Source organism: Chlorocebus sabaeus, chromosome 1, assembly GCF_047675955.1.
Source record: "Chlorocebus sabaeus isolate Y175 chromosome 1, mChlSab1.0.hap1, whole genome shotgun sequence".
Taxonomy (NCBI): Eukaryota; Metazoa; Chordata; class Mammalia; order Primates; family Cercopithecidae; genus Chlorocebus; species Chlorocebus sabaeus.
The window spans coordinates 66,055,459-66,079,323 of NC_132904.1; the positions used below are offsets into that span (position 1 = coordinate 66,055,459).

Genomic DNA, 23,865 nt, shown 5'->3' on the forward strand with positions numbered 1-23,865 from the left:
GTTTTCAAGCCCTTGTTCTGCCACTAAGTAAAATTGTGGATATTGGTGGATCTTTTTTCTCCTCTCGGTTTGAAGCTCTATTGGAGAAATATAGGGTTTATGGAAAAGCATAATAAATCTTTTGCATCATTAACTTCTTTAACTGTGGCTATATTGTCCTATATTCTGATTCTTGCAGCTGACAAGATAGCTGCTATATCCTAAGGTATAAAATTAGAAATCCATGCCCGGAATATTGAAAGGGTGCCAGGAAATGAGAAGAGACTCTTATGGCTATGCAGGGACTCTTCTAAACTGCAGCAGAGTAGAAACCCTCCAGAACACAATGGATTGTTTTCAATATCTGCACGTTACCCAGGTGGCAAGAATCTTCCCATGTTTACACTTCTCTGAAAGGAAAGAAAGAATGCCTTTCTCTGTGATTTATCATTCTTGGAAATGGTCTAGAAGGTTCTGCAGAAGACATTATCCCCCTCTTAAAAGCTCTTTCTGGTCTTACATACTAAGGATTCTTTATCTTGAAAAGTTTCTTTTATTTTGGATTAAGTCCCTTCTACACTCCAGGGTCACTCAGATGCCTTGATGCCAGTTCCCTGCCCACTTTGAAACACTCTGACAACTCTTTTACAGATCTCTTTGGTCTTAACTCCATATACCACAGGGTTAAGAGCAGGTGGGAAAAGCAGATAAACATTGGCCAAAAGAATGTGAATATGGACTGGAACGTGATGGCCAAAGTGGTGTGTAAAAAATGAGAAGAGGGCTGGTGTATAAGAGATGAGGATGACACAGACATGGGAACCACAGGTTCCTAGGGCCTTGGACTGAGCTTCACAGGATGAGAGGCGAAGGACAGCTTGTGCAATGAGGGCATAGGAGAGACCAATGCAAAACAAGTCAACCCCAATGACCAACAGTGCAGCTGTCAGCCCATACACACGGTTAGGCCTGGTGTCTCCACAGGCCAGCTTCACCACAGCCATGTGCTCACAGTATGTGTGTAGGATCACATGGCTTTGGCAGAAGTTCAAACGCCCAATAAGGAAGGGACATGGGAGCATGAGCAGGGAGCCTCGTATTACAACTGCCACCCCTATGCGGGCAATCATGGTGTCAGTGAGGATTGTGGCATAGTGGAGTGGGTGACAGATAGCCACATAGCGATCAAAGGCCATGGCCAGCAGCACAGTGGACTCCATCATGCAGAAGGCATGAATGAAGAACATCTGTGCCAGGCAGGCAGAGGCAGATATATGTCCAGCTCCACACCAGAGGATGGCCAGTAGCTTGGGAACTGTGGAGACAGAGGCAGCCAAGTCGATGGTTGAGAGCATGCACAGAAAAAGGTACACAGGTTTGTGCAAGACTGGTTCAGTGGCAACAACAACCAGGATAGTTATGTTGCCCACAATTGTGACTGTGCCTAAGCCACATACAGGGAATGAGAGCCACAGATGAAATTGTTCCAGACCTGGGATGCCCAGGAGGAAGAAGACAGAAGGGTCAACATCAGTGTGATTAGGAGATTCCATGTTGTGGCCAAGAGTGCTGGACGTTCTCTGTGGTCAGAAACCTCCACATGGCATCACATTACCTGGAGGAACAAGATAGAACAGAGATAGAAATGAGAGAAGAGTAACACTTACTAGCTATATCATGTTTAGAAAGATTCATCATCCATAAAATAGCAATAATAATCATATCTATTCCTTACAGAGAAGAGAATTATATGGGTTAATATTTCTAAAGATTTCTAAAGAGCTTTGAATAATACCTGATACATAATGCTGATTAAATAAAATAAGTGAATGTGAGAAATGGGTCAAATAAGCCTTCAGATAAACTAGAATTGTCTCCTAACTAAGGCTATAGGAATATACCTGAATATATACATACACACAAAGAAATACACATACATACACACAAGTTCTCTTTTATGGAGTATAAGAAGAGATTAGGTGTGACTATCAGTTTAGTGACATAAACTATAAACATAGTTCACTGGGTAATCTTGGACATTTTTTTTCTTGTCCTTTAAGTTGGAATAGATTCTAACCTGGGGCCACATACTTAGTAATTATTTTTGAACTTAATATTACTCCAGTCGTTTTCACTCTTTTTACTAAGCTATAGATATATTTTCACATATATCTTCTCAATCTTCATCTGAAATTTCATAAGATACTTCAGCTATCCTTTCCCTGAAGTGTTGAAGGTAACCCTTTTGGACTTCACTCTATTTCTGAAACGGAAAGTTCCAAGCTTTTTCAGCCATCTTGGTCAATCCTTTATTCGCATTCTATCTGCAGTACCTGGTGATTTCTAAGAAAGGGCATAGTCCAATCCTTCTCAATGTTACCATTCCACAATGGCAAGAAGTGATTTTACAAGAGTACTTTGACTCTACCTGGACAGTGATGACTAATGTCTTTTTATGGAAAAAAAAAAATGAATACTATTCTCTAATTTATCCAACCTTTCCAGTACCCCAGCCTCTAAGGGGACTCAATCCACAGCAAGTGTTACTTAAGCTAAAAGGAATTATGCAGAGTATGTGGGACCATGGGCTTGGGAATAAACAGAGGAGCATGATAAAAGTTGAGAAATCATTTTAGCTAAAAGTTTTCAAGATGAGTATGAGAACTTCACTGCCTGGAAATTTATATCCGTGTGTCAACCACAAATATTTAATGTTTGTCTCATATATAACTAGCCTTATTTTTAAAGCTGGAGATACTGTGACGATCAGTACAAAAAAGTCAGGAAATCTGGGGAGTTAGAATATAGTTATCAAAGGAGAATCAGCTCTTTGCCATATCTCTTTCTCCCTTTGGGTGTGTACACATTAGGTGAGAGGAGAGTTAAACTCCCCTGTTTCTTAACAGACCAGCTACTCTGTGTATATAGTAACTGAGAACATACATTTAAAGGGGCCTCTCCGTTTTTTAACTGCACAGATGTTCCTATTTGGGAATGTACATGGATTTAAAAGGCTAAACCACACCAGAAAGCCCAAAGATGTTGGTGAACAGGATCAACTACTGTTTTTTGTTTTCAGAGATTTAGGAACTAACTGAAGAAGAGGAGTGTGGTGACAGTGTTAATCTGATCACAGCTCAGAGTCAACAAATGATATGACTTCCAGGAAAGAGAGGGATAAACCCCTGTAACAGAGGTGTATATGAAGGGTCTTGCACACAGTGCTCTGTGAGCTTATGCCTAGGAGGGCAGAGGCAGCAAAGATACAAGGCTCCAATCAATTTCAGCGAGGGGCTTATCTTTCCCAAAGAGAAACACATTAAGGGGAAAGTTTGGATATGGTCAAATGTGTGACCATTACTGATACGGTTTGCACTTTCCAGACCTCCTCCACCTAATATTCAGGTAAGAATGTATGCCAGATCTCATGATTGCCTTCATGTATTCTTTGAAGAGGCAGGCTATTTCAGAGGTATAAAATCTTGGGGATTTAGAGCAGCAAAGTTCAGTGGTTAAAACAAATGTAGGCATTGGAACCCACAAAATTGGGAACAAATCTTTGTGTTTACCTCCTATTGGCAGTGTTGTTTTGAATGAGTCAATTTTCCTCCAGTACCTTACAGTTTTCTAAGAAGCACAATGGGAATAACACTTTACAAGCTGGTGAGAATTTAAAGAAAAGTATCCACTACAGTGTGTGGTCAACAGAAGGTGCTTAGTAAATGTTGTTTATTATCATCACCTTCATTTTAATAGGAAACAATCTCATATCCAATGCAGAATCCTCACTGCAGTTTTCTTAACCAGCTAGAATCCTGTCTTAGTGTATATGTTTATATGAGTAACTAGTTTACATTCAATCTAATTTGCTCCATTGTAGGGAAAGCTTGTTGATAAACTGTAAACACATTGTTCTTTATAATTTTTTTCTGTATGCCTTCTAGGGCTATACGACGATAATTTGGAAAACAGCTTTCCTGATTGCTCTCAGCCAAATTGGATGCACTCAGCTATGGCTTTTATGACATAAATTTAATTTATTAGCAAACGTGATCTCTGCTCAACTGATGGCTCAACACAGATAACGGACCTGAACTCAGAATACAAAAGTAGAGGAGCCCCGCTGACAGCATCACCCCAACTCTTTAGTTTATGCCACATTTGCTACAGTGTTCGGTCTTCTTACAAATTCACTTACTCAGAGCCAGGAGGCTTAATTTGATGATTTTTTTGAGGTTCCTTTTGCATTTTAGGTTTTTCCCTTGAAGAAACTGGACTGAGCACAGATGACCCTATATTACTTGATTAGATTCACTCCTCCTTTAACTGATGTAAGTGAACATTAAACTCGCAGTGCCTCTTGTTTCCTCTAGTCTTTTCTTTTTTAGGAACCGCAAGCTTTGCACACACCAATGCTTTATAGAGCCATGTGCTGTTATCCATTCCCTCACTTCCAGCACTATTCCATCCAACTTGCAGATCTGTGATCTCACATCTTTCCTTATACAAAGTATTCTGTGATATTGATAAACTTTTGTGACCCTTCTCACTCATACCTCAGTTTGAACTTGTCCTCTGACCCAATCACAAATCTGATGCTTATTGTGACATTAAAGCCAATATCTTCAGTAAGATAAAAGTTCTAACATCACAATTAGGGGAAGGCCTGGGAGTGAAGAAGGTTTTCCGTGCCCTGAAACCAAAGGCTGTAAGCCTGTATGCACCAGAGCATAGCTACAATTGGGCTGCCTCTGCCTGATGTCAGAATACTAGGGGGGAAAAAGCTCAAGGATATCGAAGGTTCTGCTGATTCCTTCTGCCCAGTTTCATGCTGTTCATCTTTATAGTGTCTGTCCATCTCACTAGACACACAAATTCCCTCTTCCATGCTTCATGAGAAATTATTGCTTGTTAGTAATTTCAGGAATATTATAGTAAATGCCATAAACTTTCTTCACAATGCCTTGCATGTCTTTCATCTGGTTAATGTATCACTTGCTTCTTCTCTTCCAGGCAATTCCCCACTGTGTTCCCCTTTCCAACTACTCAGCCTAACGCCAAACTATAATTTCTTTTCAAGATGCCTGCTAACTAAAATTCCAAATCAGACTCTACAGATATGTTACTTGGGGAAATTTCCTTTCCTGGTCTTTAAATCTTATTCTCCATGCTTTTAAGCAAACTTTCCATAACCAGTTTGCACAAAAAAAAACTTCTCTTGAGGGCTAAGGAATGCCTTTTCCAGAGTCTTTTCATAGCCAAACTCACATGATTCCAGGAGAACAGAAAAGAGAAGGCATCGCAGTATATAAGCATCCTCAGAAGATTGCAAGAACATTGCAAGTCTCTGCTCACCCTCAACTATCTGAAATATATTTCATAGCCCCCCGGGAGTGTGGTGGCTTGCACTGAGTTTAAGGCTAGAGCCGCCTAGGGAGCCTCTATGTTCCCTAGGAAACTTGGCATTCAGGCTTACTCTTCTGATGCAGTCCAGATCAGAATGTGAAGGTGAAGCCAGAGGCTTTTGTTAAAGATTCAGGGAAGACGTATTTGTAGTCTGTTCCCTTGGAACTCTTTTCCTGTTGCTTTTGTTTGGTTCTAACTCCCCACATATCAGTACTGGCACTACTTTCATAAGGACACCTAACATTTTAGAGCCTTTGAGGATACAAATACTGTGGTTACTTGAAGGCAGCTCCACCACCCAAAGGATTCCAGGACATGCTTTCTTTTCCTTCCACTCTTTTCTATGATTATCTCTGGCGCATTCTGCCATGTTTACTTTTTCCTAAGACTCTAATACTGTAGAGAATTTACTGCACATGTTCCCAGACTTGCTGACTGGCTTTGTGAAATGCCCTGCTGACTTTTTTATATTACCTGTGAATTATATAGCAAGATGGTAATGAAACTCAACAGGAAATTTTACCCATACACGATATCTAGAGGATATGACTTATTAAAAGCAATCTTTCACCATGTAAAGTAATTATCTTATGAACTGAGCACACCAGAGAAGACATGCATTAAGCACTATCAAACCTATATCTCCTGGTAGCCTTTGCTGAAAACCTGTCCATTGTACTTATTTCAGTAAACTGTATTGTCAGAGAGCTCGTTTGCATTAAACCTAAAATCTAATTTTTGTATAGACTAACTTACTCTTGGTGCCAATACTCTAATACTCAAATATATATTTAGTATAGCCCTACCACTACCGTAATTTGCTCCACCATGCAACCCAGACCTTCTTCAGGTTATGAATGAGTGTCTTAAACCTCTGAGAAAAGTAGCTCCTGCCGTGATCTGAATTCCACATTATGCCGGGAGAGTTTGGAGAATTGTCAATATAGAAGTGTGGTCTTTTTTCACAGTTTACTGCAGTTGGACTTCTTATCACCTTTACTTAAGTTGGTCTCCTTAATCTCTTTCCAAAAGCTCCCCTGGTTATTTTCTCCTCCAGCTACACCCTATCTAGGGAGATCTGTCCTTACCATAAAACAGTGCCCACACCTGGACTGGATCTGAATTCTGATGGTCATACTCTATCTTAGCTCCTGAGAGGCTCTCTAAGCCAGTGGTTTGAAAATATTCTTGTACTTCAAAATTACTTACTGCTCCTGTTAAACACAGATTGCTCGTCCACATCCCCAGAGTTTCTAATTCAGTGAGTTTGGAGCAAGACCTCAAACTTGCCTTTACTACCAAGTTTCCAATTAAAGGGAATGCTGTTGGTCAAGAGATCGTACTTTAAAGAACCACCACTCCAAAAAAAAATTATTTTTTTATTTTTTTATTTTTTTCTCCCCAAATTACTATCTGGTCTCTACTCTCCGTGAATTCTACTGGACAATGTGGCTACCACAAATATCCTTAATAAGTCATGTTAAAAATCTAGAGCAGAACAGGCTTGCAGCAACTTTCCTTTCCTAGAATCTTGTCCTGAACAATTTTATCTTTCTAGAGCTAAAGATGCCTCCAAAGGCCTTCAACTCACTGGGAATATTTTTGTTCATCCCACAAAACAAGTGTGCCTTTCGGCAACTTCTGGGAAAATTTGCGGATAATGCATTCTATGGAGAATATAATAGCCCTGTGGAATGTCAACTTGCATAAGCAAAAGTATATTCCCTCATATTCACTTTCTATTATCTTTTCAGACAAGTGGGTTACTAGAAATAATCTCTTGTGAGACTTACGATGGAAGGGAAATAACAGCCATTGCATTGCACACCCACCATTCTCAGTTATTCAAACATGAATACAGGTGTTGCTGCAAAGTTATTGCAGAGATGTACCGGAATACCCCAATCAGTTGGCTTTAAGTTAGGTGAATTATCTGGGGTGGGTCTGACTTAATCAGTTAAAAGACCTTAAAAGGGGACTTAGGCCTTCCTTGGAAAAAGAAAGACTCATACCTCTAGAAACCAGCTTCATCCCATGCCTGGGCAGATTCCAGCATGCTTGTGATTTTTACTCTCTGACTGTCCACTCTGTGAACTTCGGACTTGCCTAGCCAGCCTCCATAATTATGTAAGCTGATCCCTTGAATGTGTTTGTGTATGTACTTGACTAATAAAGAAACCAATGTGTTTTCTCCATTTATTTTACTGTGTCATTATTGTATTCCACAAGGGATTTGCGGTGTTTGCAATAAGCACTAGAAATGGAAATGAGACACAAATCAGACACTGCAGAAATGAAAGTATAATATGATGTTACTACAAAAGCCCAGTGAAAATAGGTGTGTAATCTTAGATTGACTATATTACTTTTTAAGAAAATATGAGACACAAGTAGTATGAGATATTGCTGAACTAAAAAATTAGAAATGTGTAATAAACGGTAAAAAGTTAGAAGCATTTCTAAACGCTTTTAAGGCAAGAATAAAAAGGAGTATGCAATCCTCCTGGTCCTTCCATATTGAATATTTTACTAAAGGTCACAGCCATGCAATAAGAAGAAAATATATTAAAAAAATAAGAAACATGAATGGTATTACAATTTGCATAGAAAGTATAAAAGAATCTACAGAGACTTTGTTAGTCTATAAAGATTTCAACAAGACAGATAAATACAAGATCAAAATAAAGAGATAAGCAAAAATTATAAAACATTATGGAATTTTTATGAATAAAAATACATAATAAAAGAGAACACCATACCATAAACCTGGATAAAAGATTCAATACCATAAAGACATCTAATCGTTTCAAATGAATCTATAAATTAGATGGAATTCCAATTAAAATACCAAGAGGAAATCTCTAGAACTCAATAAATAATAAAATTAATATGAAAAAATAAAAGTATAAAAATGACAAAGACTATGAGAGCAATATGGGGAGACTTGCCCTATCATACCTTACAAATTATTTAAAAATGTAGAAGTTTGTGTCAAACTTTTACTAGAATAACACTGGGGGAAAAAAGAATGAAGAGCCTAGAAACAAATTTCTAACTTTTTTTAACATATATGACATTACTAATCAGAAAGGATAGAATGCACTAATCAGCATTTGAGATTAGATATTAATGTACTTAAATATGTAATGAAATACGACCTTTTAATGAGCCATAAAAACATGAATTTCAGATGAATTGAAAATAAATTCTTAATGTTATATTTATATTATATAAAAATCCTTATTTTGCAAGAATATAGTATTGAACACAAGAAAAATTAAGACACAATGTACAAACCACAAATGAAGCAATTGATATAGTTCCCTGTTTTATAATTTATGTTAGTATAACATGAAATGACAGCATTTGAGTAAATAGAAGAAATTAGGAGAAAATTAATGAAATATATATGTGATAGGGTTTTTATAATATAAGCATGAAATAAAAGTAACCTCAAATCAATTTCCAAGAAGAGTAACAGCCTATTAGGAAATTAGGCAAAAATACATGAAAAGAAAGTTCATTTAATTAGCTAATAAGGCTAGCAGAAAAAAATACAAGTGTACGCAATAGTGAGATGCCATTTCACATGTATCAGATTAGCAAAAATAAGCCATATCAATTGCTATCAAGAATGTGGGAGCCAGGCGCGGTGGCTCACGCCTGTAATCCCAGCACTTTAGGAGGCCGAGGTGGACAGATCACAAGGTCAGGAGATTGAGACCACCCTGGCTAAACTGGTGAAACCCCGTCTCTACTAAAAAATACACAAAATTAGCCGAGTGTGGTGATGGGTGCCTGTAGCCCCAGCTACTCGGGAGGCTGAGGCAGGAGAATGGCAGGTGAAGCAGGGAGGCTGAGGTTGCAATGAGCCGAGATTGCACCACTGCACTCCAGCCTGGGCAACAGAGCGAGATTCCATCACAAAAAAAAAAAAAAAAAAAAGAATGTGGGAAAATGGGGAATTTCATATTGTGTATGGGTGTATAAAATGACAGTAATATTTTGAAGACATATGTAACAATATGCAGTAAAGGTGAAAGTATAACCTCAAGTAAAGAAGCCATGTTTATTTGTATATATTGTATTGTAAGATATTTATCATTGTAATATAAAGTTGACAAAGATTTTCTGCTTCAACAAACTTCAGAGCAAATAGAAATAAGTCTCATAGCACCATTATTATATCATGACATGCAAACTGGAAAAGGACACAATTATCTCTTTTCCTCTGAAAACTCCTTTTCAGGTCATGTTGCCCTTTGAATAAGAGGCCCAACGGGATACTCTAATAAAGGACTTCTTCCATTCTTCCTCTATCCTTGATCTCTGGAGAGTCATGACTGTGCCCAGATTACTTGGAAAATAAAATCACAGACTTCAAAATCTCCCTTATATAGTGCGAGAGAGACTTGGCTCACTGTAATGAGAAAACTTACATGTTGGGTTCAGGAAAGAAACACAGGAGGAGGGCTGGGGTAGACAGGGAACTCCTTCTCAGGGGCTTTTCCTTCCTAGCTCAACAAAGATAGTGTTCCATGAAACATGAGATGGGCAGATTTAAGTTGTGACTTCCAAATGTCAATGCTCTGGTTATCAGAAGAAAAGAACATGGTAGGAAGAATATAGTGCTCTAGGTAAGTTCTAATTTAAATAATTAAATAAACTAACCCCACCTCCCCTTTTAAAAATCAGATGATTTTCCCTAAGCTCCTTCTATCTGGAGCTTTAACAGATTCTGTCTACCTGGCATTTATTTCCTAGCCACACGGCAACCCTCTATCCCAGATAGCTGAAAGTACTGCCTGCCTTCTGAAAGTTGAGCAAGTTTACAGAAGATGTAGAGGGTGAATGAGTAAAAGACTCAAGAATCCAGGACTTAAAAATAATGCAAACACATTATCAAGCATGACAAGGTGGAGTTGGTTTACAAATTCTGGCTCATGGTGCCTATTTAATAAATACTAGTTAATGAGAAGAATCAAGTAAAGAAAAGAAATTTAATGTTTAAGTGTCAGGCAATGGAGTACAGATATGGGCAAAGCTATAATATGGGCAAGAGGAAGGTGAGGATAGGATTGAGTTGAACATGTGTTTGTCAAGAAAAGAGGAATGTGATGTGAAAACTATTCTAAGCAAAAGGAGCTGTCAATCACAAATTCACCTCTGACCTTGTTTCCAGGACTCCATGTATTTGACAGCAAGGTCACACTGAATTCGTCACCATTACTTAAATATACCTAAATTTTCTGATATTGTGTTTCTCCTCTTATCATTTTCTCTATCTAGAATTATTTCTCCCCACCTCTCTATTTGACTAACTCTTGTCATTTTTTCAGGCTATAATAAATCACACTTTCTTAAAATTTTCTTTGTCCCCTCTACAGGGAAGAGTCCCTTCAAACTCCATAAACTCTTTTACCTTTCAGTTATAACATTTATTGGTTTGTGTTGTGACTGTCTGTTCATATGTAAATTATCTACTGGACAAAGAATAATAAAGGAAGATGAGAAGCAAAGGGCCAGAAAGGACAAAGAAGAAAAGAATTACTGAGTTTTGAGCACCGTTGCATCTACAGTTTCTGATTCAGCTCTTGGGCTGGTCATTCAAAACATGGTTACACAGGGAAAGGCCTCCACAAGCTCTGAAAACAGTTTGTTTCTAGGGTCCAATTCCATACATTCAGATTCAATCAGTGGCACCTACATATCAGTAAGTTTTAAACTCTTCAGTTGTTTCAAAGACGCAGTCAAGACTGAATTACTTTTTGATTCCATCAAGTATAAAGGCATTTATTTCTAAAAAAAAAAAAATTGTTTTAAAAGCTAACATGTTGGTTAATGTGACTAAAATAGAAGTTTAAGATGCAGCAATATCTTTACAGATTCATATAAAAATAGAGTAAGTCATGTGAAGATTTGTGGGGAGATGTAATAGCAAGGACAGGTACCTTGTGGCAGGGACAAACTTCTCATGCATAAAGAAGAGAAAAGACCAAGAATAAAGTGAGCAAGTGGGAGGGTGTAGAAGATGAAGTTGGAGAGGTGAGCTGAATGCAGAGGTTCCTTGTACCTCACGAGGATCATGAATATTTATGATCAGAGTACGTCACAGTGCCTTGTACATTGTGGCACAGACTTTTGACATTATTCTTTATATAATGGCCAGCCATTATGATGATATGATGATAAGCTGTTATGATATCATACTACTTATATTTTTTAAGATTTTAAAGATAACATGGCTGCTTCATGAACAATAAGCAGTACATAAGCAAGAGAGAAGCAGAGCAATCAGTAAAGAGTTCTATCAGTTGTCCAAGTAAAAATTAAGGACGTTCTGGCTAGAATGATGATTGTGAAAATGAGAGTAATGGGAAGTCTCACTAGAAGTAAAATGCTGATGAGGCAGTAGAGAAGAGTATAATTGCAGGACGAAGTTTTTATATGAGGAAAAGAAAATATTCATTTTAGCAGATGAGTAAGCCTTAAATAAGAGTGTGGTGGCAGGTCATCCATTGTTACAGGAAGACACAGTACCAATGCAGTGAGTGCTACTTTTTGGTGGTGGGGAAATGAGGAAATTGTTTTGGTTTCTTCTACTTTCTTATGAAATATACAGAAATAGCATTTTATTTTAGATGAGAGGTGTAAGTGTTGCGAGATTAAGAAGAAAGACAATAAAAGGTCTCACAGAGTAGAAGTGTTAATAGAAACATACTATGATTGCCTGGGTGTGCTGACAATTCCCCCTGAGGATTATAGCTAAACTAGAATCAGTGATGACGAATGTGTTTATTGAAGTCATGTTCAGCTGTTCAGATGTAGTTGCAAAGCAGACAGAGCTGGGATTGCATCTTTACTATATTAGTACAATTAAGGGAGAGGAGAACGAAGAAGTGGAATGTAAACGTATGAAAGTGATTACAGTGATTGAACATAGTTTCTAACTAACTGGTGAGGAGGTAAGATGGTAATAGGAAAAGGTGGAAGCACTGATGGATTAGAAACCCTTATGATGTCAAGGAATTGCTGAAGTAGAAGGTTACTGACAAAAATGAACTAGAAGAACATGAGCTAAACATAAAAGTTAAATGTAAGATCCTCAAAAACAATATTTTAAAGGTGATGCCATTTTCTAGTGTATTATTTATAATATTCTGAGTGGCTGATGTGGGGTGAAGAAAAAGACCATTAAAAATAAGGAAGTCAAGAAACAAAAGGCCAAGCTTCTTTTTCATTGCTGATATAAATCAATTATAGGCAACCGTTACAACAGAAGTAGTAACAGAGGGAAAGGCATCAAAAACCTACCTTGATATGAAAAAAAGTACCAAAAGCACAACTTGATGAGAAAAGGTGACTAAGAGTATCAGAAGTAACTGAAAAGGGAGTGGGGAATAGGTAGTGTGATATGACAGTCTGTGTTTCACAGGGGCCTGTGATTTTAAGGTGGGAAGAGAAACAAAGATCTGGAAAGTACAATGGGGAGCAAGAGAATCTAATACATACCTGCACTCTTAGAATCTGTGGTCTGTGAGCAGTGAGATTTATAAAAGTATCTTCCATTTGGTATGGCTGTTTAGAATGCAATATGCTCAGATCATAGCCTGCTTTCTGTTAGAGGAAGAAAGTAAAGTGAATTTTCATGGAAAGATATGTTTTTTACTGTACTCTCTGATTTCTAAAGGGTAAAATATATTTTGGAACTGACGAATAGCTATGGAATTAAAAATAATTAGGAGATTTCATAAATATGTAATGATAAAAATAATGGTGCTTGAGTTTGACCAAAAAGGTTGTTTTCTTAAAATGTCAATAGTAAATAAGGATGTGAAGTATGATTAGTTCTGAAAGCCTTCTTTTGTTCAGAACTAAATTCTATTCTTTTGTGGTACTGTTCTGCAGATAGGTTGTATTGACAAAGGGTATAAGGGATGTTGTGTGTTGATAGGGGAGGAATCATAGGTTGGAGGATGAGAGCTGTTTTGCCAAAAGCATAAGAACTGCAGGTCTCCTGTAACTCTTGTCGTGGACTGCCTTTGGCTCAAGAGAACTGTCAGTTTTATTGAGAGCAGGCTTCCCCTAAATGCTACAGAGGCAGGTGTAAAGGCTATAGGATAAAGGTGGTCTTGTAAGGACCATATATTCTACACTTCTTGCAACAATTCAATGTCTGACAATTTTTTTTCAATAATTGAAATACTATAATTATACTTGTTTTTTATATGAAAAATGAAAAATGTCATTATCTGATAAATTAAATGTGAGATGGGGCGGAGCAAGATGGCCGAATAGGATCAGCTCCAGTCTCCAAATCCCAGCGGGAGCGACAGAGAAGACCGGTGATTTCTGCAATTTCAACTGAGGTACTGGGTTCATCTCACTAGGGAGTGCCGGACAATCGGTGCTGGTCAGCTGCTGCAGCCCAACCAGCCAGAGCTGCAGAAGGGCGAGGCATCCCTCACCTGGGAAGCGCAAGGGGGAAGGGAATCCCTTTTCCTAGCCAGGGGAACTGAGACACACAACACCTGGAAAATCGGGTAACTCCCACCCCAATACTGCGCAAGTGGGCACACCAGGAGATTATATCCCACACCTGGCCGGGAGGGTCCCACGCCCACAGAGCCTCCCTCATTGCTAACACAGCAGTCTGCGATCTAACGGCAAGGCAGCACCAAGGCTGGGGGAGGAGCGCCTCCCATTGCTGAGGCTTAAGTAGATAAACAAAGCCGCTGGGAAGCTCCAACTGCGTGGAGCTCACAGCAGCTCAAGGAAACCTGCCTGTCTCTGTAGACTCCACCTCTAGGGACAGGGCACAGATAAACAAAAGCAGCAGAAACCTCTGCAAAGGCAAACGACTCTGTCTGACAGCTTTGAAGAGAGCAGTGGATCTCCCAACATGGAGGTTGAGATCTGAGAAGGGACAGACCCTGAGTAGCCTAACTGGGAGACATCCCCCACTAGGGGCAGTCTGACACCCCACACCTCACAGGGTGGAGTACACCCCTGAGAGGAAGCTTCCAAAGCAAGAATCAGACAGGTACACTCGCTGTTCAGAAATATTCTATCTTCTGCAGCCTCTGCTGCTGATACCCAGGCAAACAGGGTCTGGACTGGACCTCAAGCAATCTCCAACAGACCTACAGCTGAGGGTCCTGACTGTTAGAAGGAAAACTATCAAACAGGAAGGACACCTACACCAAAACCCCATCAGTACATCACCAGCATCAAAGACCAGAGGCAGATAAAACCACAAAGATGGGGAAAAAGCAGGGCAGAAAAGCTGGAAATTCAAAAAATAAGAGTGCATCTCCCCGGCAAAGGAGTGCAGCTCATCGCCAGCAACAGATCAAAGCTGGACCAAGAATGACTTTGACGAGATGAGAGAAGAAGGCTTCAGTCCATCAAACTTCTCAGAGCTAAAGGAGGAATTATGTACCTAGCGAAAAGAAACTAAAAACCTTGAAAAAAAAAAGTGAAAGAATTGATGGCTAGAGTAATTAATGCAGAGAAGGTCATCAACAAAATGAAAGAGATGAAAACCATGATACGAGAAATACGTGACACATGCACAAGCTTCAGTAACTGACTCGATCAACTGGAAGAAAGAGTATCAGCGATTGAGGATCAAATGAATGAAATGAAGCGAGAAGAGAAACCAAAAGAAAAAAGAAGAAAAAGAAATGAACAAAGCCTGCAAGAAGTATGGGATTATGTAAAAAGACCAAATCTACGTCTGATTGGGGTGCCTGAAAGTGAGGGGGAAAATGGAACCAAGTTGGAAAACACTCTTCAGGATATCATCCAAGAGAACTTCCCCAACCTAGTAGGATAGGGCAACATTCAAATTCAGGAAATACAGAGAATGCCACAAAGATACTCCTCAAGAAGAGCAACTGCAAGACACATAATTGCCAGATTCACCAAAGTTGAAATGAAGGAAAAAATCTTAAGGGCAGCCAGAGAGAAAGGTCGGGTTACCCACAAAGGGAAGCCCATCAGACTAACAGCAGATCTCTCAGCAGAAACTCTATGAGCTAGAAGAGAGTGGGGGCCAATATTCAACATTCTTAAAGAAAAGAATTTTCAACCCAGAATTTCATATCCAGCCAAACTAAGTTTCATAAGTGAAGGAGAAATAAAATCCTTTACAGATAAGCAAATGCTTAGAGATTTTGTCACCACTAGGCCTGCCTTACAAGAGACCCTGATGGAAGCACCAAACATGGAAAGGAACAACCGGTACCAGCCATTGCAAAAACATGCCAAAGGAATGTTTTTTGGCATGTTTCTAGGAAGAAACTGCATCAAATAACCACCAAAATAACCAGTTAATATAATGGCAGGATCAAGTTCACACATAACAATCTTAACCTTAAATGTAAATGGACTAAATGCTCAAATTTTTTAATTGACACAGACTGGCAAACTGGATCAAGAGTCAGGACCCATCAGTCTGCTGTATTCAGGAGACCCATCTCACACGCAGAGACATTCATAGGCTCAAAATAAAGGGATGGAGGAAGGTCTACCAAGCAAATGGAGAATAAAAAAAAGCAGGGATTGCAATCCTAGTCACTGATAAAACAGACTTTAAACCATCAAAGATCAAAAGAGACAAAGAAGGCCATTACATAATGGTAAAGGGATCAATTCAACAGGAAGAGCTAACTATCCTAAATATATATGCACCCAATACAGGAGCACCCAGATTCATAAAGCAGGTCCTTAAAGACTTACAAAGAGACTTAGACTACCATACAATAATAATGGGAGACTTCAACACCCCACTGTCAACAATAGACAGATCAACGAGACAGAAAGTTAACAAGGATATCCAGGAATTGAACTCATCTCTGCACGAAACAAACCTAATAGACATCTACAGAACTCTCCACCCCAAATCAACAGAATATACATTCTTCTCAGCACCACATCACACAAATTCCAAAATTGACCACATAATTGGAAGTAAAGCACTCCTCAGCAAATGTACAAGAACAGAAATTATAACAAACTGTCTCTCAGACAACAGTGCAATCAAACTAAAACTCAGGACTAAGAAACTCAATCAAAACCACTCAACTACATGGAAACTGAATAACCTGCTCCTGAATGACTACTGGGTACATAACGAAATGAAGGCAGAAATAAAGATGTTCTTTGAAACCAATGAGAACAAAGATACAACATACCAGAATCTCTGGGACACATTTAAAGCAGTGTGTAGAGGGAAATTTATAGCACTAAATGCACACAAGAGAAAGGTGGAAAGATCTAATATTGAGACTCTAACATCACAATGAAAAGAACTAGAGAAGCAAGAGCAAACACCTTCAAAAGCTAGCAGAAGGCAAGAAATAACTAGGATCAGAGCAGAACTGAAGGAGTTAGAGACACAAAACACGCTCCAAAAAATCAATGAATCCAGGAGTTGGTTTTTTGAAAAGATCAACAAAATTGATAGACCACTAGCAAGACTAATAAAGAAGAAAAGAGAGAAGAATCAAATAGATGCAATAAAAAATGATAAGGGGGTTATCACCACTGACCCCACAGAAATGTAAACTACCATCAGAGAATACAATAAACACCTCTATGCAAATAAACTAGAAAATCCAGAAGAAATGGACAATTTCCTGGACACTTACACTCTCCCCAGACTAAACCAGGAAGTAGCTGAATTCCTGAGTAGACCAATAGCAGGCTCTGAAATTGAGGCAATAATTAATAGCCTACCAACCAAAAAAAGTCCAGGACCAGATGGATTCACAGCTGAATTCTACCAGAGGTACAAGGAGGAGCTGGTACCGTTTCTTCTGAAACTATTCCAATCAATAGAAAAAGAGAGAATCCTCCCTAACTCATTTTAAGAGGCCAACATCATCCTGATACCAAAGCCTGGCAGAGACACAACAAAAAAAGAGAATTTTAGACCAATATCCCTGATGAATATCGATGCAAAAATCCTCAATAAAATACTGGCAAACTGGATCCAGCAGCACATCGAAAAGCTTATCCACCATGATCAAGTGGGCTTCATCCCTGGGATGCAAGGCTGGTTCAACATGCGAAAGTCAATAAATGTAATCCAGCATATAAACAGAACCAAAGACAAAAACCACATCATTATCTCAATAGATGCAGAAAAGGCCTTTGACAAAATTCAACAGCCCTTCATGCTAAAAACTCTCAATAAATTCAGTATTGATGGAACGTATCTCAAAATAATAAGAGCTATTTATGACAAACCCACAGCCAATATCTTACTGAATGGGCAAAAACTGGAAAAATTCCCTTTGAAAGCTGGCACAAGACAGGGATGCCCTCTCTCACCACTCCTATTCAACATAGCGTTTTAAGTTCTGGCTAGGACAATCAGGCAAGAGAAAGAAATCAAGGGGATTCAGTTAGGAAAAGAAGAAGTCAAATTGTCCCTGTTTGCAGACGACATGATTGTATATTTAGAAAACCCCATTGTCTCAGCCCAAAATCTCCTTAAGCTGATAAGAAACTTCAACAAAGTCTCAGGATACAAAATTAATGTGCAAAAATCACAAGCATTCTTATACACCAGTAACAAACAGAGAGCCAAATCATGAATGAACTCCCATTCGCAGTAGCTTCAAAGAGAATAAAATACCTATGAATCCAACTTACAAGGGATGTAAAGGACCTCTTCAAGGAGAACTACAAACCACTGCTCAGTGAAATCAAAGAGGACACAAACAAATGGAAGAACATACCATGCTCATGGATAGGAAGAATCAATATCGTGAAAATGGCCATAGAGCCCAAGGTAATTTATAGATTCAATGCCATCCCCATCAAGCTACCAATGAGTTTCTTCACAGAATTGGAAAAAACTGCTTTAAAGTTCATATGGAACCAAAAAAGAGCCCGCATTGCCAAGACAATCCTAAGTCAAAAGAACAAAGCTGGAGGCATCACGCTACCTGACTTCAAACTACACTACAAGGCTACAGTACCCAAAACAGCATGGTGCTGGTACCAAAACAGAGATCTAGACCAATGGAACAGAACAGAGTCCTCAGAAATAATACCACACATCTACAGCCATCTGATCTTTGACAAACCTGAGAAAAACAAGAAATGGGGAAAGGATTCCCTATTTAATAAATGGTGCTGGGAAAATTGGCTAGCCATAAGTAGAAAGCTGAAACTGGATCCTTTCCTTACTCCTTATACGAAAATTAATTCACGATGGATTAGAGACTTAAATGTTAGACCTAATACCATAAAAACCCTAGAAGAAAACCTAGGTAGTACCATTCAGGACATAGGCATGGGCAAGGACTTCATGTCTAAAACACCAAATGCAATGGCAACAAAAGCCAAAATTGACAAATGGGATCTAATTAAACTAAAGAGCTTCTGCACAGCAAAAGAAACTACCATCAGAGTGAACAAGCAACCTACAGAATGGGAGAAAATTTTTGCAGTCTACTCATCTGACAAAGGGCTAATATCCAGAACCTATAAAGAACTCAAACAAATTGACAAGAAAAAGCAAACAATCCCATCAAAAAGTGGGCAAAGGATATGAACAGACACTTCTCAAAAGAAGACATTCATACAGCCAACAGACACATGAAAAAATGTTCATCAACACTGGCCATCAGAGAAATACAAATCAAAACCACAATGAGATACCGTCTCACACCAGTTAGAATGGCAATCATTAAAAAGTCAGGAAACAACAGGTGCTGGAGAGGATGTGGAGAAATAGGAACACTTTTACACTCTTGGTGGGACTGTAAACTAGTTCAACCATTATGGAAAATCGTATGGTGATTTCTCAAGGATCTAGAACTAGAAGTACCATATGACCCAACCATCCCATTACTGGGTATATACCCAAAGGATTATAAATCATGCTGCTATAAAGACACATGCACATGTATGTTTATTGCGGCACTATTCACAATAGCAAAGACTTGGAATCAACCCAAATGTCCATCAGTGACAGACTGGATTAAGAAAATGTGGCACATATACACCATGGAATACTATGCAGCCATAAAAAAGGATGAGTTTGTGTCCTTTGTAGGGACATGGATGCAGCTAGAAACCATCATTCTCAGCAAACTATCACAAGAACAGAAAACCAAATACCGCATGTTCTCACTCATAGGTGGGAACTGAACAATGAGATCACTTGGACTCGGGAAGAGGAACATCACACACCGGGGCCTATCACGGGGAGTGGCGAGGGGGGAGGGATTGCATTGGGAGTTATACTTGATGTAAATGATGAGTTGATGGGTGCTGACGAGTTGATGGGTGCAGCACACCAACATGGCACAAGTATACATATGTAGCAAACCTGAACGTTATGCACATGTACCCTAGACCTTAAAGTATAATTAAAAATAAATAAATAAAAATAAAAATAAAAAAAGAGTATTTTACACACTACAGTTACAGTGTTATAATACTCTGTGTTTTTCTGTGTACTTACTATTACCAGGTAGTGTTGTACCTTCAGGTGATTTCTTATTTCTCAATAACATCCTTTTCTTTCTGATTGAAGTTCTCCCTTTAGCATTTCTTGTGAGACAGACCTGATTCCTCTCTCATATTTGCAGGATATTTTCACTGGATATACTATTCTAGGATAAAAGATTTTTTTCCTTCAGCATCTGCAATATCTTATGCCATGTCACTCACTCCTGGCCTATAAGGTTTTCACTAAAAAGTCTGCTGCCAGACATATTGGATGGAGCTCCTTATATGTTGTTTCTTTTCTCTAGCTGCTTTAGGATCCTTTCTTTATCTTTAACCTTTGGGAGTTTGATTACTAAATGCCTTGAGGTAATGTTCTTTAGGTTAAATCTTCTTGGTGTTCTAGGAGTATTGAATTTTAATTGATATAAGCATGGTTTAGAGAGTAATCCATAAGAAGTGCTGCTCTTCCAGAATTTTAGTTATAATCATCAGTTAGGATTGGATATCTGTGAAAAAACAGAGATCTTTAGCTGGGGGCTTTATAAAAGCAGGATAAAAGTGTTGTCATTAATGACAGGTGTACTCAGATGCTAGAATGAGTACTGAAATGAGCTACGACTATGTTTTCTAAAAGTCAAAGAATATGCAGAAACTACTTAGTATAAACAAATTTAATATTTATATTTTGCTACATGCAGGCAAGTTCCAAGGATCTTGCTATTGGGTGGAGTTTAATTGAAAAAATTATTTTAATAGCATCATTAATAATCTGAAACAATTATTTGTGAAATCATTAAGCTCCAGAGGTGTAGCTCAAATAGTCAAGTATTGTCTCTGTTTTTTAAGGGGGGAAATTATATCTTGTAATAGTGTTAATGAGTCTAGTGATTCACAAAGTAATGATAATGTCATGCATGTTATCTACACTGAACTTCTAATATAACTATAGAACTCCTAGCTATATCACTAGACAAAATGTCTCTGTTTCATCTTAAGCTTTTCTTCCTGTATTATGCACAATCTACAGATTCTGTTCCACAAACTTCATCTGGATATTACTTGTTTGTATCAGAACTAATTGTTCTTAGTGTTTGCTCAAGCATGAGTGCAAAGTTCTATCTAAGTACATTCTACATTTCTATTTTCCATATTTCATGTTGATATTATTTTCAAAATGCTAATTTTATTCAGTTGAAGATTTTTTTTCTGTGTTATTGGTTCTTTCTCCCCTTATAAAGATTAGCTTCCTATTAGAAATCCAGATTTAATACAGATTTCCCTCATTATGCAGATGTATGAACACCTGCTTCCTCTAAGAACTATTAACCAGCTTCACAACTGCACAGCTCAGAGGATTTCTAAATATAATTCCCCAACATATGGAACTATGACCAGAGGTCATAAGCTTAAATTGAATGTCTACAACCAAAAAACAGATAGTTTGGACAATGCATAGGAAATGAAAGACAGTTGGTACCACAGAGGTAGGAATTAGTGGAAAGAGTTCTTGATTTAATTAGTACTTAAAGTGTCCATGGATCCCTGGAAGGAGAGAGAAATTCTGCTGAATTTATGATAAAAATCAAAGAATCAGTACTCTTAGGTAGCCCAGTGTACAAATTTAAAGCAAATACCTACCTCATGATTAAAGGTAATACAATTTACACTTGAAGCTCAGTGATAGTAAAGAGAGACAGAGAGATGCACGAGTCAGATCCAAAACCTCAATGGATTGTCCAGCAAGTTACAAATATGCTTAACTCCGGAGATGATGGGAAATAGCCACTTGATAGTGTTTTTATTTGGACATTGTATCTTTCATATTTTGTCGGCCAAAACCCAGAAGGCCCCAAGGGGAGTGAAGCAATAACCACTTAAAAGTGGATCTCTAAAAGAGAGACAAAACATAAAAGCAAAGAAACTCAGTTCTTCCAATAGTTCAGAGCCCCTGGAACAAGGTGGGGGAAAATATGTTTCCTCTCTTTTTATATATTTTTGAGGCTTCCCAAGGAGACGGTTATGGCTTTTCTATCAAGTTTTTCCATCTTTTTATCAAAGATAAAGTTTTATCCTATTTAGTCAGACTTCTTAAAATATGGAATTGCTGAACTGGAAAAGGTGAGAATAAATGTTCAAACTGAATATCCTTTATACAGATAAGAAGCCAAAGTTCCATAAATAAATTGTTGTGAACGCAATGTAGGTGCTTAGAAATAGACTTGAAACCAGATTGTGGATTTAATGATCTCAAAGGTCTATTCTGCCATCTCTCTCTAGGCCCCGTCTCAGCAAGTCTTTAGAACCCAAACCCAGTAAAAACTATGCACCAACCATGTCTCATTGACAGGTGTAAAACTTTAACAACTGCCGACTATTTCAACCATGCTAATCCTCAACCATTCCAGCTTCATGACATTCACGCTGATGGGCATACCTGGCTTAGAGTCACAGCACTTGTGGCTATCTGTTCCTTTCTGCTCCGTGTTTTTGGCTATCCTCATTGGCAATGGTTCTATCCTTTTTCTCTTGGCCACAGAGCCCACATTTCATTCACAAATGTACCTGCTTCTGGCCCTACTGATGGTGGCTGACCTCATATCCACTCTGGCTGTGGTGCCTAAACTCCTCTGCCTCTTCGGGTTCAATAATCGAGACATAGCTGCCAATGCCTGTTTCACTCAGATGTTTTTCATCCATGGATCATCCGTGGTACGATCAGCCCTCCTTGTTTTCATGGTTTTTGACCACTTTGTGGCCATATGTGAGCCCTTACACTACAACATAATTCTGAGCCATTCTTTAGTTGGACGCCTGGGACTGCTGGCTCTTGCCAAGGGTGTGATCCTTATCCTACCCATGCCTCTTCTACTTCAAAGATTAACCTTCTGCCACACGGCCATTCCTCATACCTACTGTGATCACATGGTTATGGTGAAGATGGCCTGTAACCACAACAGGCCCCATCTTATCTATGGGTTCTTCGTGATCCTGCTTGTGGTGGGATTTGATCTGCTGCTCATTGGCTTCTCTTATGCCCTCATCCTCCAGGCTGTGGTACACCTCAGCTCTTGAGATGCCACCTGCAAAGCCCTCAACACCTGCTCAGACACCTCTTTTTCATCCTTGTCACTTATGTGCCTGTACTCTTTTCTTCTATTACCCACCCCATTGGTCATGATATCTCACCTCATACCCATATTCTCCTTGCCAATCTCTACCTTCTCCTGCCCTCAATGCTCAACCCCATCATCTATGGTATAAAGATGAAGGAAATACGGGTCAAATGCCTGTGCAGAGGAATTGCCTAGACTATGGGTCCCAGCAATAAACCTGTGAGTAAGTGAACAATAAGGACAACTGATAATGCTTTTGCCCAACCATTCAGTACCCAGTTGTATCTCCATATGAGCTGTGGGAAAAATAAACCATGGATAAGTGATTTTCTTTTTCTTTTTTGTGGGGGGTGGTTGGTGGAGTTTACAAGAAGGACCAATATATTTGTACTTTCATTGAGTTATGGACTACAAAAGAGAGTGCCTAATCTATCTCTTTCTATGCCTATTTACCAGGGACCCTCTGATGGCATGGGTCTCCTGATGACATTCACATCTGTGTTTTGTTCATGTTCATCAATTACATACAATATTGCTCTGCAATGATCCAAGGTCGTGTTTCTTTTTCTTGGTGGAGACTTTATATTTGCTTCAGTCTTCTTTATATTTTCTATTTCTCAAATTATCTGTGTCTATTTCTAACTAGTATCTTTTTGCTGAAAGGAATGCAGTACTTACTATCTTAGTACAACACCTTGACATGTGATAACTCTTCAGGCAATAGACCTTTTCATCAAGAATACTTTAAATGAAATAGTAATGTGGTATGTTCACAGTACTGACAGGATGATTGTGATGATATGTATGCGATGACAAAAATGAAGGGATTTGAGGATGACATACATAGACTGAATTCAGGGACTGCTGAGATACATATTTCAAAAAGTTTTATTGC

The 23,865-nt window shown here is 38.6% G+C and overlaps 1 protein-coding gene and 1 pseudogene across 1 annotated transcript; one reads left to right on the top strand and one right to left on the bottom strand.

Annotated features, from left to right (window-relative positions):
* Window positions 1-566: 566 nt before the first annotated feature.
* Window positions 567-1,532, bottom strand: LOC103247875 (olfactory receptor 52P1). The gene has a single exon (XM_038004951.2). The coding sequence runs from the start codon at window positions 1,530-1,532 to the stop codon at window positions 567-569; it is 966 nt and encodes a 321-aa protein (XP_037860879.2).
* A 20,496-nt stretch (window positions 1,533-22,028) lies between these two features.
* LOC119626436 (olfactory receptor 52P1-like) lies at window positions 22,029-23,165 on the top strand (annotated as a pseudogene).
* Window positions 23,166-23,865: the final 700 nt, after the last annotated feature.

What these genes read in the sequence shown, in the direction of transcription:
- LOC103247875 (XM_038004951.2), bottom strand. Translation starts at nt 1,532, where the DNA reads ATGGAATCTCCTAATCACACTGATGTTGACCCTTCTGTCTTCTTCCTC.